The 16,473-nt window shown below is 43.7% G+C and overlaps 1 protein-coding gene across 2 annotated transcripts in view; it reads right to left on the reverse strand.

The window, feature by feature from the left end:
- LOC147269726 (synaptosomal-associated protein 25-B) overlaps positions 1-15,524 on the reverse strand; it is a 38,293-nt gene extending 22,769 nt beyond the window's left edge. For both annotated transcript variants that reach the window (XM_086189768.1, XM_086189777.1), the window contains exons 1-2: positions 15,377-15,524; positions 419-526 (exon numbers count right to left, since the gene is read on the reverse strand). In XM_086189768.1, the coding sequence (XP_086045894.1) occupies positions 419-490 (72 nt within the window). In that variant the 5' untranslated portion in view covers positions 491-526; positions 15,377-15,524. The remainder of the gene's footprint in view (positions 1-418; positions 527-15,376) is intronic.
- Positions 15,525-16,473: the final 949 nt, after the last annotated feature.

Below are 16,473 nucleotides of genomic sequence, written 5' to 3' on the forward strand. Positions count from 1 at the left end.
GGCTCATTGCTTCAAGGTGCATAATTACCACCTCCATGTGATTAGAGGGGTTTATAGCCCACACCAAACTTGTCACAAACAGAACGGACACGCCCACACTGCTCTGCAGCTGCATTACCGCTGCAGCACCTCAGTAAGTCTGAGCTCAGCCTACTGTGCTCTCAGTGGAACCTTTCAATCATAAATGCTAAAAAAATCTAAATGTTCATTATGATTGTCTATAGGAATCATGTTTGCATTTGTATCAGCCTTCATGATTACTAATTCTGAGTAATTGTATTAGCATTTGACTTGCTTAGCAAATATTTCGTAAATATGCATCTTTTTTGTTACATTTCGTGATTTGAGTGTCTGGCTTTTCGGTGTCAGAATGTTTTCAAGCACACGAGCAAGTGGACATGTTGAGTCTTTTCTGTACCTCATCAGCTATCTGGTCGGCGCGCGTCTGCAGGTCGGCCAGCTCGTTACGCATGTCGGCTTCGTCTGCCATGATGAGTGTTGAACTTTGACCTCAAACAAAAAAAATCTGAGAAAGACAGAAAGACGGAACGTTAGTAGATCAACAGATGAAGCTGTTTGTGAGAAACAGCTTAATATACATAATGAATTACAAAACAAGGATTAAAATGGCTGTAAATGGTCCTTTTAGGTTGTAAAGCGTCTGGTCACAGTCACTCTTTATACAAGAAAATAATATTTTCACTCCTATTCAGAAAATGAGAGTCCCTGTTCCTGAGAAAACACACTTAATCCATAAAACATGACAGCAGTTCCACAAGGGAAAAGCTTTTGTCATACCTGACCGGTCAGGGCTGAAATGTTTTCAGATTTTGGGATAAAACCAAAGCGCCAGAGTTGTTGGCTGTGCAAAAGTAAAGGGTGATGTCCCGAGCACAGGTGATACATAATTTACTGTTTTAAATAAAAAGCCTGAGCTTTGGTTTCAGCCTCACACCGCTTACACAACCGTAGCTGGGCTGGACAGAGAATATAACCTTGCTGCTACAGACAATCTCAGCGTCCACCCCTGTGACCCTGAATTTCCTCCTCAGGGATCAACAGCAAATCAAAAAGGCAGAGGTTGGAGCTCCATCGCACAAGTGGGTAGAAGAAAAACTATCAGGACAGAGACAGGGGTCTATTTTTGTACGTCTGCCTCGCTGCCAGACAGTGTTTCATATAGCCGCGCACAGACGAGCCGGGGGTACGGCCCATGAAAAATACATGTGGTCGATACCCTGCGTGCAGCAGGCCGACAGAGCTTCAAGCTGCTGATGATGAGGATGACGGTGGGGAGGAAGGAATCCAGCTCCCTCTCCCTCTCCCTCTCCTCTCCTTCTGCTGCTGTTTGTCTTAACAATTAGCATCCACTCTGCTCCAATCAGCTCTCATTCGTGCCTCTAAATTGGTTTCATATCAGCCGCAAAAATAAGCCGGACTGGAGGTTTTGTCCTAACGTGGCTTTTTACTGATATAAATCTAACTAGCAGCAGCTTTCAGCTCTGGGAGTAATAGAGATTTATGTAATCTAATCTACTGAAATATGCAGTGTGCTAATGTACGGTGGCCCTGAGGCTCAAAACACATGGCAGGAACACCGTGTTGATGTGTTTTCCTGAAATGTCATGTTCAATGAAATGTTGTGTCTCCTAACATATCGTTGTACTGTTGTCGGTTGTTCATTTTTTTCAAGCTGTCAGGAAGTGAAAATGATTGTTTTATTGTTGTTTTCTGAAATGCTGCTGTGTTTTCTGCAACATTGATGTGTGAAATATCTGAAATGCTGTTTCCTACAGAGCAACCAAAGCGATGACCTCTGACATCCAAGCACCTGCTGTTTCCCTCACCTGATTTAAACCAACATAAGTGAGCATTTAAGCTGTGAAGCAGTAGTGGTACGCGCTTCCTTTAACCTTTTTAGTTTGTATTTTTCGAATGTAAAACAGAAGGTTTAAAAATCTAGCTTAGCTCAGGCGTGAGGCGTTCATTCATCACCTCCTCTGACCGAGGTGACACAAGGTCGGTTTGATGTTGTGATGAAGTATCTCGTTGTGCTGCCCCGCCCTCTGTGCTTCTGTCTCGGCCTTCATACAAGCTGAGTCGTCAGGCTGGTTAATAATTGAACGTGTGCAAGGAAACAACTTTTGAAAGTACTCCTCGTTTTCTTTCGTGCTCCTCTCTCTCTGTTTTTATCTGCTATGGCTGGTGCACAGTTGTACCTTCAAATATTAATGTTGACATTTTATATTTAAGCCACTTGGCTATCTTTGTGTTCCAGAGCGATTTACGACGACTACAACGTCAGAATGCGCCGCTTCACGAAGCAGCTCTGAAACTGCAGGTTTACCTTCAAATTACAAAACACGAATTGATCAGAAACCCAGATCAGTTGACGGGAAGCAGCAACGCTCGTGATTTCCATTAGGAGGAATTGTTAAGATACAAGGAAAGATTTACAAAACATCCTGTCAATTTGTCCGGCATCCAACACATCAACATTTGATGAAATACAGTGGTACATTCAGGTTATTACTGCACCTTTGTGTTCATCTAAAGGGGCAAAGACACAAAATGACCTCATCTAACGCTCGTCGCCTCACCCTCGCGTGTTGCCAGTGTTGCTGCAGAGGTTTTATTAGTGTGATTATGAACACACCAGCAATGCTTTGCCGTTATCTGGTGAAATGAAGGCGGTCTGAACGCTCGCAGCACCAACTGAGCCGTGTACTCAGTCAGTAATGTTCACGCCTTCTCTCACCTGTCGCTCTCCGCATCATTTATCTTCCCGGCAAAAGGTTTCTATCGATTGGTTGTTGATTTCTTATCTGTCCACAGTGGAGCTGCTTCCTGTGAAACTCACACATCCTCGTCCCTCTCATTCTTCTCTACACGCTTTAACCTTCAAAATACCAACAACAACGACAAAAGATTCCGATCAATCCAATCTCCGTTTCATCAATAATAATGCAATGGTCTGGACACATTTCCTGTTTTGAAGTAATCATGTACTTTGGCTTGCGTTTCCATGTATGAACGATGCAGCCTGATATGAACAGTCTGAATGCTAAGTACAAGAACGCGCAGCAGTTGTCCCTAACAGGATGACCGAATCTATCGCCTACGACCTTTGAACATGTCACCCATCAATACTCTAAATCATCTCTCATCTCTCTCGCACTCTTTTCCCCTGATTTACCTCAGTGAGCATACATTCGTTTCCGGCTTGTTCGACTGACAAGCATCTGATCAGTGTACCAACCAAGAAATCTTTTAAGTCTCTTATTATAATGAGAGTCCTCAGCTACGCTAGCGGCTCTGTGAGGCTTCTGCACAGACACAGCTGCGCTTTGAGTTCGATACTAATGCAACATGACAATATTAACACGATAGATGAAAGAGGGGATAGTGTTTAACATGCTTGCAGTCTTGGGTCAACATGTTAGCAATTGCTAATTATCACCATCATACAGTAGAGTTGATGGGAAAGTTTTTGTTTTTGCAGGACTTTGGTCATAAATCCAAGAACTGTTGACATTAATTTGTTTAATGCGGGGTGAAAGGTTGAGGCATCACCAGTTTCATAAAAAGTTTCCCTGGATGGATTGAGAACATCCCCTAAATGTCACGGCACTTGCTTCAGTAGGCATTTTGAGATTTCAGTCTGGACAACAAAGCTAGGGTCGCTAAAATCTTAGCATGAAGCTAACATCCTGTAAACACATCTCAATTGCACACAATAAGAAAACTTTAATTAGGCTGCTCGTTACTTTTGTAAGAGTCAGTAATAAAACCAAAAACGGATTTATTCATGTTCACGTTACATCTATTTGACTAACAACAGTGGTTTGCGGTGGTTTTCGTAGGAGAGAGGCCTATCAATCTTTACTCTTAAAGGTAGAATATGTAGGGTTGTGTATTAGCGCCTCACAGTCCACAAGACAGAAGGTACCTGGAGGTTTTGGTGTCCACTTTGCTGAACCAGAAGTTGCATTATTGTAGCAAGATCTGAGGTGGGATCAAAAGAACAAGACGGCTGATATCAAATGTGTTCCCAGTTGGTTAAGCTGGAAGCAGCAGAGACGCACTGGGTTGGTCCCCCAGTATTTTCCCGTTAAAGTACTCACAATCTTCATCACTTCTTTGTGACTCCAAAGCGCAAAAAGAGCCAGCTGTGTATATTTAGTTTGATGTTAATGAAGATGAACAACATTAAAACTGTCCAAAAATGTCCTTTTACAAACTCTCACTTTTAGGATGATGCATTTTAAGGTGATTCATATTCAACGACAGCCAGTAGTTCTATTTGAGGGTGAGTTGAATTTAAAACCAAATAATAATCAACTACAAATTAGTTAGCAATTTAAGTGCAGATCTTCTCCCCAGCAACAACAACAACAAAACATTTGGTGAAATTATCATGCAGCTACCGACGGCCGTACAAGCATCATGGACATGTGAGCAGCAGCAGGTCTGATTCACTGTTTATGACGGTGACAAACACACCCCGCCCCTCTGAAAAAACTTCCAGATTTCGCCATTTGCGGTCAGCAGTTTGAATGTGTCAAGTGAAACTCCCTCTCCTCTGTGACTCTGCCAATCTTTTGTCCATCTGTGGCTCCGTGAATGTCACCTCCTCTTTAACATGCTCACCATGTTTCATAGTCGGGCGAGCTGACATAACAGGAGGTCCGAGCGTCACCATCCCCCACCTGAGGCCCTGCTGCCTGTCACTGCTTTGACTGACAACTGCTGCAAGGCCTGGACTGTCTGGCTCAGCCTGCAGGGAGATTAAAGTCAGAGGGGAAAGAGGATTTGCTCTCCTCTGTTTTCTCCCTCCCTCTCTCTCTCTCGCTCTGTCCTAACTTCATTTTCTCTTTTGCTTTCTTTGTTTTACCTCGTTTCTCCTCCACGTCTTCACGAATGTACATCCAGTGCTGCATCACGTGCTATAATAGCCGCTTTATGAGTAAATACATCGCAGCAGGGGTTCAGTTAGTCAGAATACTGGTGAAATCCTAAACAAACCTCAAACACAAACATTGTAATTGTTAGGGAAGCGATCAGAGCTTCGTTTGAGAGGAAAAACACTCGTCTGACACTGCAGAGCCAGAGATAGAGATGTTAAAGGGCCCTGATGAATTATTAATGCAAATATTTACAATATTAATTTTAAAAGCTGGTGAGAGGGGAAGAGCCAGCATGACCTCGACCAGCGGAGAAGGTGGTAAAACAAAGATGGCTATTGTTGCTGTAAGAGGAGCTCTTTGAACAGTGAAAAGTTTAGCTGTGAATTCACTCGATGGACACGATTTCATGTCTTTTAAATTCTTTCCGGCTCAGTTTGTTTGCTGTCTTGTTTGACAGATTCATCAAATCTTACAGTGTTGATCTGGTAGATTTGATTCCTTGCTTCCGTGTATTTTATGTTCAGCGACCACAGGACTCATCTGAACTAATCGTGAGTTTCCTGAGGTTTTCGCTAACGTGTGGCTGTTTTTGACGGTGGCCCTGACCATTGCTAGCATGCCAGCGATGATAATCTATGGCCGAAAATTAGTCGTACATGGGTGAACCATGTACTAACACAACAGGGAAATAGCAGGCCTGGGCTTTCTGCTACTAAAAAATGTTGAAAAACTGATGCAAAAGCCAAATTGTTTCTCAATGGAAAGATGGCTACTTTAATTTTTAGATCTCCTTCAAAAGGAGCAAATATCTTTTGATATTAGATTTAATTTATGGCACAAAATGTAATCTTGGTATAATTTAGGATCTAGTTTGAGAAGGTATTTCCCCACTGTAAAATTGAAGAGTCTGGATTTGTTACTGTTACAGGAAACAGGACTCGACCGAAGTTCCTGGTAGCAAAGTCCCTTGTTTGCTCCTTCCATTCAACCACTCAACAGGCTGTTTCTCACTATGCAGTATTTAGACAGCATCGTTCTCTGTTTCCAGCAAACTGCCCATCAAAATCTCAGACTGGAGGGTTTCTGCATCACCCTTCTTTGACCGAGTTGGGAGTGAGGACGTGTTGCTTGGCGAGGATTATTCGTTCCACCGTGGAAGACCAGCTAACAACCTGCCTCAATCGAGTGCTACGTTCAGACAAGATAGACAACATTTGCAAAGAAATAGGACATCGGGACACTCCGGTTGAATGTTACAGTCAGGGAATCCAGGTCAGGTTGTCAGTTGTTTCTCACGGGTTTAGAAGCTCTAACCTAAATCTGAGGGATTTTTTTTTTCAGGATAAATGAAGCACTTTTCCCTCGCTTTCATGCATTTGCTGTTGCGGATTAGTAGGAGACGCAATGGGAACTGAGGGAGTGGCTGGAAATGAGCATTTTTATTTCAGCATTTTCTTTTTGGCTTTCTTTGTAATCTGAGCGCAGCTGGCTGTGCAGGAGCGAACGGTGTAAAAGTGAACCCTTGGTCGCGGATGGGTTTCTGGAGAGGTAACAACCCGGCAGCCCTGCAGGGGGAGCATGCATGAGAGAGCAGTAATGGAAAGCTTGAGTTTGCTTGCAGTTTGTTCTCATTCTCACACACCTCGCTGGTGTTAAACACAACACACTGAGGCCAGGACAGCAAAGCCAGGGCAGATTTTCTTTAAGTGGCATTTAATTGTTCACCTTTTTTCCCCCCTCCATTTATCTGTTTCCTCTTAAATCTCATCACAACAGCTGGTACAGCAGAGATCGGTGCATGTGTGTTCAGGCATCGTCACACAGGGAGAGCTGGGTCAAGAACAAGAAGGGAGTAGCAGGACAGTCAAAGAGGTGTGTGTGTGTGTGTGTGTGTGTGTGTGTGTGTGTGTGTGTGTGTGTGTGTGTGTGTGTGTGTGTGTCCAACACTTCACCACATCAAAGCTGAACTATGTTTCATTATTCACTGGGTGGCACCAGGTCAACATTATTAATGCAATACCAATGGTGTGTGTGTGTGTGTAAGTGTGTGTGTGTGCATATGAAACATCATCATCATTAGTGTGTGCATATCTTCATCAACATGTTTGACAGCGTAAAGCACACACTTTTTTTAAAGTGCACGTGCGTTTCAGTACACGTGTCTATATGGTTTGTACAGAATGCAAACCCGTGTATGTGTGTGTGCGTGTGTGCGTGCGTGCGTGCATGTGTGCGTGCGTTCCATCAAGCTCTCCAGATTCATTGCTGCTTTTTTTTTTTTTTTCCAACTGAGGCCACCTGGGCTCCCAACCTGCAGCAGCATCAGAGTCAGGCAGCAACAAATAACATTTACTCTCTCACATGAACTTCAATATTTTACTGTAATCATTTTTGCTTCTAAGAGAGGTTATAAAGAAGAGTATTTTTTTACTCCTACTCAAGTAAATTTGTCTCAGAAAAAATGTAAATAGATAAGATACGGTAGCCAATTATAGAAACGCAGATGGGGCCGATGTGTGCCCTCCTCCCCCTCCACACGCCCCGGTCTCTTGCCAACACTTCAATCACAGCAGAAGATGAAATGTCAGTTCCGCCTCCATCAGAAGACTCACATCGCTGGTCCCATATCAGAACAACAAGGAATCAAAGTCTTATCAAACACTTCGCTTGCTCAGAACAGTGGAAATGCCAACCTTCAAGAATGTCACATCAAATCCGAGCGAGGCTAACTTTCAATGTGTAGGGTAAGAACGCCGAATGCACGCATGCACCAACACACACGACACGTAAGACACAATGAACTCGCTGCTCACATTTGTACCTACTGACGAGCTGTTTGAACGTCACTTGTCACTGTAGTTGTTGAATGCGTACTTTTACGTCTAGATGCATCCCTCAAAACATTAAAATGTACACCAATGTTCTGTTTAAAACTCACGAATGTGGTGTCTGCTGATGTATTTTATGCAGTTAAACAAACGATTAAAATATGCTCAACTGGTCTTAACATGATATCAGACATTGAACCAAAATTCTCAGTGATTTGGAGGCAAGGGAACTGAACACTCCTCCATACAAAACTTCCCTCTCGGTGCTAGGACTCACTCCTGTGCTGCTACTTTCTGACTAAGCTGACCAGGAGAAAAAATACTTCCAACAATGAGTATCTTCACCTCTTGCTGTTTAAGGTTAAAAGGTAGAAAGGTTATTTGATGTGGCTGTTCATACAACAGCCTATCTCTCTCTCTCTCTCTCTCTCTCTCTCTCTCTCTCTTTCTCTCACACACACACACACACACACACACTGTCTCTGAGCTATATAAAAGCACAGTATCAAGGTTAAATTATTATTATGCGTCTACTGACTAATAAATTATGGTGAAATCAATTTGATATTTTCCTTCATTTTAAAATGAATTGAACATTGTTCACTTGTACTGCCAGGTGAATGAAGAGCACTCTCTCCTGGTCTATCTTCCCTCTGGTTTTTGTTTCAGTCAATATACCGCTGCAAATCACACACACACACACACACACACACACACACACACACACACACACACACTGTGACTCCTTTTGTTTTCCCTAGAAAAACATGCTGGCGTCAGTGAGGAGGAGGAGGAGGCTCTTTAGATCTTCTCTCAAGAGGCTGATACCTTTCACTTACATGCACGCACCAACAAAAACACAAACACACACACACACACACACACACACACACTCAGAAATGTTACCGCACGTGGACATGCACACATTCTTACATCCACTCTCTCATGATGCCCTGCCACTCTGTCTGCTGATGTTAAGCTGACTCCTGCTCTGGATGGAGCAGAACAACATAGAGAGTCAAACATGTCACACTCACTCAGGAGACAACACACACGTATGCACACAAACATTGCTGTCTAACGACCTTCATGTTTCACCGAGTGTGTCCATGCAAGACTGAGGGACTTCTACTTCTTCCTGCAGCTCTTTGTTTTTCCTGCTGGGTCTTTGTTACAGGAGGATGTCTATAAAGGATTCTGTTTTTGAGTTTAAGTTGTTAAGTTTGAATTCTTGCAGCGCAGAGAGCGAAGCACGAACGAGTTTAGCACTGCTGAACATCCCCCCGTCTCAAAGCGGATTTGAAATATAATTTGTAGGGTCAGACGTCAAATTAAGCTTAAGGTATTTTAGGATTCCGTTCTTTTTGAAACATTTACTTTTGTCTTAAAAAATTGAGGTTCCATTTCACCCATATACATAAATCATCATTTCTCATGATGTTGAAAATGAAATTCTGGCAGTTTTACATTTCCAGTAATCACAGTTGCTGTTGCCATTTACCTGTGTACAAACACACACACACACACACACAAACACAAACACACACACACACACACACACACACACACACACACATACATACATACATACATACATACATTGCTGACCTATAAACAGTTAACTTGTATGTCAAGATGCAGCCAGGCCAGAGAGCATGATGGGAGCCTGAGGGCTAAACTATTCAGACTGTATATTCGCCACTTCACGCCTGACTGCAACGAGACCATACATGTACAAGTACACACACACACACACACACACACACACACACACACACACACACACACACACACACACACTTAGATTTATAGCTTGGTCATATAATGCTGGATAAAATCTGAGCAAGTTTAAAATCATCTTATTTCTACTGTTATGTGATCTGGTCCTAACTCCCTCCTGTTAAATTCCTTCTGATTTCTGTCCAGGCTGACCTCAGTTTGTGAGTGTGAACAAGGTGGAACGCTTCACACACAGAGCTGGATCTCTGCCTGGAGAAACGCCTGCCGTGGCAATATGGCCTCATCGAATTAAAACACTCCCTGTAGAGAGACAGGAGGGTCACACAGAGAGAAATCTGCTGTGGAAAATCACTGACATATTCATCAGGGAATGCCTAAAACATGACCTTTGGTCCTGTTCTGGATGTGAAGTAATGTAAATAATGGCTTATAAATCGATATCATCCCAGAACCCTGCATCAACCGGACCACATACGTGATGTTGAATGACAATGTCAGGGCCTGACTTCAACACTTTCAGCGAGACCCGGAAAAACAGTAGGGGGTAGGTTCCGCCATTTGTGTTTCAGCTGAGCAGGGATGACGGAGCAGATTACAATTCAGACAGTTCTTCATTATGTAATCCAAAGGCTGGGGAGCAGACTGGAGGGAGATAGACACATGGAAAGCAAAACGGGCAGATTAACCAGAGAAATGATCGGGCAGGAAGGAGGATAGAAGGGTGCAGAGGTCGGGGGGGGCGGTCAGAAAGACAGAAAACATGCATTAGACTGCACTTTACGGCTGCTTTCATCCAAATCAGAGGGATAATACAAGGAAAACAATGATGCATCCATTATTTACAGCAAACTAAACTCGGCACCGATATTCTAGTCTTGAATATGTGAATGTCAACATCTTCACAGTAAATGAAGCAGCTGAACGATGGAATATGCAGGCAGGGAAGCAGGCTGGTGTGGGACGTACAGGAGATTCAAAGCAATCATCTGAGGCCTGCAGGGATAATCACTGCAAAGCCCCGCTGTCCCATTCACTGAGGATAAAACCCACTGGATTAATTCGTAGGCCTACAGGACACGCACACACACACACACACACACACACACACACACACACACACACACACACACACTTACAACTAGAGACGCCTAACAACACTTACATAACACACGGACCACTTTTCTCCCCCCCTTACATGCTTTCCCTTTTCTTTCAGTTTCTCACTAACAAACACTAAGCGGGCACACACACACACACACACGCACACATACACACGCACACCACCACCCCCTCCTTTCTTCTCCACTCTCGTCTCGCTTGCACACATTCAAATGGACACCTGTCAACATGGTACTTTATACAGTACATGCTGTTCACTTATACCAACACACCCACACACAGTGGTGACAGGCACATATTAAGATACACACTCTCTCTCTCTCTCACACACACACACACACACACACACACACACACACACACACAATGTATGCCGTATATCAGTGTGAAACAAAAGTTATTCATTCAATTTCCATCCATAAACCTACAAATGTCCAGCGAACGCGAGCGATCGGAGCGTCTGTGGAAACTCCTGCAGCGAGAAGCTCAGAGGGAATTGTCGTTGTGACAATGCTTTTTTTAGGATTAGCTACAAAAAAAAAAAAGCACTTGGTGAGAGTACAATCCTGGTCGTAATACACAAAGTACACGACAGTAAATAAATAACAAAACAGCTGCAAATGTCCCTCTCAATTCTACGCATTGTATACGAATTATGAAGCATCACGTTTCTCAGGAAGCGGGAATGAGAACAGCCAGGATGAATACAAGACACAAATATATTTGTCGTACTTGAACATACAGACATCTGAGATACGGACTTCAGGATTATGGTACACACACACACACACACACACACACACACACACACACACACACACACACACAAGCGGTGCAAGTGATGATACAGTAATTCATTGTCGTAGACTTGCTTGCTCATCGGGGAATCCTCGGGTCTCTTTTAGCCACGTTACTTCAAAGAGTGTTGTTCCAGACACCTTGCTGTTGTTCTGCTGCTGCTCTACCGATCAAGTGACTTTGAGTTCGTTTCCACCAGCTGTAAACATCACGACTGGAATCGAATATTCTAACCCCACAATTTAACCTTCAACAGCTCTTCCAGCAGGATATTTCCATTTTGTACCTATATATATATTTGTTTTATTACAAATGACTCACACTGTTCAAGAATGTCAACCACGGTGGAGCCAAAGTTCACAATTCACGTGCCCACACTGTGCATCTGTGGTCACCTGGGGACTGTTGTGTCTGGTGATGATTGTCAATAAAGATTTGGAAGCTCCATTGAGTGATGTTTGCAAAAATGAACTTGACGTGTTGAGGCTTTCGGGACACTCAAGGTAGTGTGGAGATATTTTATGGTAGTTTTGATAACTGGCGAGTGTTCACTTCAGTTGTTTGGGAGATTTCTGTAACACCGTCCCCTGCCACTCTCCGGCAACGTCACCTGACCCTCGATCAGCACCACGAAGCTGTTTAAGTTCAAGAAGACGTTGGTGAAGCCAGCGTTTTCCTCGTTCGTGTCTGTCTTGATTGGGCGAGGCACGCTGGTGCCACAGCTGCCCGTCCGTACTGCTAGGATGTAGCATGTTGCTTTAGCAGGGTGGAGTTGCTCTGCTTCAACTCTGCAGATATTTCCAACATGTCTGAACTTAAATTTCACAGCAGACGGCTGGTCTTGAGCAGCTGGTCGGGCTGCACGGGCAAAACGACCGGCCGGACAAAGCCACAAAATTTGAACCGACTTTGAAGATCCAGACAGAATGTCTGACCTTGGACAGAACTTTGATGAGCGCCGGCAGCGTCAGGTTACTGCAGATCTGCCGCATCATTCTGGGCTGTGACAGGAGAGCAGAACGGAACTCCAAACATCTGAAAAGACTGTCAATGAAGGTGAGCGTGGTCAGAACCAGAAACCTCATCAGCTGGTTCGTAGTCCTCCATAGATGATTTGTGTGTCTGCTAATCTGGGTTCCCTGGATGTGATTGGCTGACTGTTTTCTTTTATCATCGGCTCTCTTGTCACAGTTTGCTGATGACACTCAGCACCTTCCTGTCTTTCCCTCACACAGTGAAGACAGCTGGCTTTTTTAATACGTAATACGTACGTCACATACCTCCGAGTCCCTATGTGGCGTAAACCCATTTGAGACTTGAGGAAAATTATGTCATTTTACAAACTGCACTATTTGTGTGTGTGTGTGTGTGTGTGTGTGTGTGTGTGTGTGTGTGAAAATGATTGATAGTCGCCAAAATTATTCACATCGTTCCAGTACTGAGTGATAAGTTGAAGAGATGCATTTGACATACAGAGAACCACTAAAAGTGTTTGCTTGCACTGACTGGCTCCGACTGCTATTGTCAGAGTTAGTTAGCATCACAGATGGTATCAGGACCCTGACGACTGCCCTGGTACTTTCATACCGCAACTGTCAGTCAAAGCGTCACCGCACAATCCAGGAAAAACGCAGGACAAACACAGACAATCAGGTCCAGGTTAAAACAAAAAGCAGCATTTCCCTTTAACTCTGACACTAGCTCAAGCCCCATGACTCCAATCGCCCCCTCAGCAAATGGCTCTAAATCCAAATTACGTGGGAGAGACCAAAACATCCTGCAGCCTCCCCCCCCCCCCCCACTCCACCACCACCACCACCACCAAAGGAGGCAGAATAAACAAAAGCTGACACACTGTGACATTTGTACATAACAAGAGTGAAGTTCCATACAAACATCAACAGACTCGGAGCGAGCCGACGTCCAAAACAAATCTGTATTTTAAAAAAAAAAAAATCCCTCAGGGCGAAGGAGGCGGGGTTGTCAAGAACAGGCTGGAACCCTGATATTTGAGGAGACAAGGTGGTGATTACTCCTCTGCTTTCTGACATTTTTCTTTGTCACAAATTATATCAAGAGTTCTATGAAAGGATAAAAATCAATGAATAACACGTGTAATTATACCAGCGTGAAAATAAGTGTGTTTTTTGACAGATGTAGCAGGAGCGAGCTGGAGGCTGGTGGCAGTTTCTCACCTCTTTGTGGGCTGAGTGACGGGGGGGGGGGTCAGTGGGTAATGGATGGTGGCTGGAAAGGGGGGGGGGGCAAGGACATTGTTCATTACAGCTGTTGGAGCCCAGAACTATATTAAACATGTGACAGAACCAATACAACTGGTCCCAAATTGTGATGCCTTTTTCTCATAAGAAGTTTCTCATAAATGGGCTAACATTTATTTATGAATTTAACAGGTTTTAAATATTTTGGGCCCTGACTTCCTGCCTGTGTCCTGTCGCCCAAGGGGGTCCAGGTGTCGCCTCACACCTGGGGAACTGTCCTACCGATGGACTACACATCAGCTGACATGTCCCAGCAACATCATGTTACTCTTCTGAGTATAACTGCAGGAAGTCAGCATGTCAACTGGTCCCGGCTCGGCCACTGGTGCAGTGCAGAAAGTTGAGCATCGGCACGTCAGGCCTGTTCTGCACGTGTGCAACAGGTCGCCATCTTGGACAATGCTGTATGGCTTATTTGGCACAAAACAACAACCAAAAAAAAATATAGGAGTAAGATGGTGTAAACTTTAACATATTTTGTGCAAGTTTAACAGAATAAGAGAGTTCAACACAAAACACAGCAACAATGCCTGATCATTCTGTAGTCGCTGGCTAATGTTAGCCATTAGCAGGTATAACTGTTGGTGAGAAAAGGTGAATTATGGGTACAATAACAAAAATGACTTTGTCAACAACTCAAACATCAACATGATGTTTCTTCAGTCACATAATTCACCTTTAACAACCAGCCCCAAAAAACAAATGAAACATTATAATAAACAACATGTTTGTATGCTAGCTGCTAGCTCGCGGTACACCCAAACATTGTTTTGTTTTGGGTTTTTTTTTTTTTTGGTCTCTCAAAATACCTCAAATGAAAACTTCTTGATTGGTGATTTACTGTAGATTTTGCCATTAAAAAATATACACCAGCATAGAAAATACAAAAAACAAAAAAATAAAAACACAAGTTTACTTTTACTTTGTCCAATAGACAATAGAACAACAAGGTTTAACAGCAACAAAATACAACAAATGTGTTGTTGTTGCACGTACCAGGTGCTTCGTTGTCACCACACACACACGCACACACACACACACACACACACACACGCACACACACGTGCTGAGGCGCTTAAGAGACAGCCTGAGCTCTTTGTCCTTGCTGACATTAAAACAAGGCTCCTGTCCCTCGTATGCCAACACATCACACGCCTGCACAAATAGAATTAATTCATTTTCTGACTCTAAAAAAACAAGTTTATTTTTATTTCACCTTTTTTATTTTCTTGTAACAGATGCAGTGATGATTTTTTCTTCTTTCATGTGGAACAACAACAACAACAACAACAACAACAACAACAAAACTCCCTTGCTAATCTCTTTGTACGAGCATTCTGCAAACCAGTGAAACAAACTTCCTCTAAGCGCCACCTGGAGCTGCCTGCCCTGCTGGCGGGGTGTGTGATCACCAACGCCCGTGTGAGTGTCAGGGGTCGGGATGAGAGTCCGTGTCCGAGCCTGCGGAGCTCCGGAGCTCTCCGCGGTGCTGAAACTCTCCCGGAGCGCCTTTCAAAACATGCACCTAACTTCAGCGGCGCATCCTTGGACGAACACGCAAACTGTAACCTCCGCAACTTTGGAGGTTTATATCTAAATGAATATCTCCAACTTTAACTCATTTTTATGATTGATAAAAAAAAGAAAAGCAAAATCTGGATGCGAGGGAGGGATAAACGAAGAAAAGCAACTACGAGCCACCCACCTCCGCAAGTTTCTTCTGCGCCGCTTCCTCCGTTTATTCTGCTGTTTTGGTTCAGGTTGGAAACGTCTGTCCGCTCCACGGCTCCGTTCAACCGGACTGTCCCTCCCCGGCGGAAACACACCGCCCTCCCTCACACGCAAGGGTTAAATCAAACGCCTTAAAAACTCGTACACTTCCTGTCAGTACTTTACAAAATAAATGTCCCTCAGAGGAACCCTCTACAAATGTTTTATTTTGTAGTGAGTTTCGGGCATTGCAGGAATCCATGAAACCATGTTGTGCAATAAGAGATGAGAATAGGAAATCAAAATAAGAATAAAGAAACAGTCACGGTCCATCTTATTGTGAAGAAAGTCGGGGGTACATGAAGGCGGTCAGGAGCAATGAACTGGAAACGAAGAAGGAGTTTTTAATCGGAGAACAAGGAGGACAGGGGCGCCAGACACGCTTCTCCCAGTGGGCGTGTGACGGTCACATGACCTCGAGAAAGGTATTTGCTGTACTATATTATATTATTAGTTTCTGTCAGCGGTGGCTCATGTTTCAGCTCAACAACTGGACCAGGAACTACTCATGTTTAGACACTGAATGTGTTTGAAAGTATCTAAATACACGCACGCACACAAACACGCACACACACACACACACTCATCATTTCAAGTTTACATCCATTTTGATCGTTTCGTGCTTTTAATCTGACAGTTTTTTTTAACCCAACATCCTGCCTCATTGTGTCAAGTTTGATTTCTCTCACAAAATGGCCGCGCCCTCTGACGTCAGAGGTAGCGGATAAAAGCGAGGGCAGCTTCACAAAGCCATGATGGCTCTTCGACTGACCACTTTGGTTCCACGCTCAGAGGCAGGCGTGATGTCAGTGTCTGATTATTTGTGTTTTCTCGTCAGTTTGTTTTGAGTGGACCTCATCAGCAGCCTGATCATTTATTCTCTCCTCAGCAATGCGTGCATCATTTAAAAAAAAAAATTAATGGTGGTTCCAGAAACCCCACAACAAAAATCTAAAAACTTGGGGAAATAAAGAGGAGTGCTGGTGATCAAACTCACGGCACCTGATCCTTCATGGTTGAAGTCATGGTTAA

This window comes from Aulostomus chinensis, chromosome 2, assembly GCF_037954235.1.
Source record: "Aulostomus chinensis isolate RoL2024-O1b breed Wild chromosome 2, RoL_Achi_v1.0, whole genome shotgun sequence".
Lineage (NCBI taxonomy): Eukaryota > Metazoa > Chordata > Actinopteri > Syngnathiformes > Aulostomidae > Aulostomus > Aulostomus chinensis.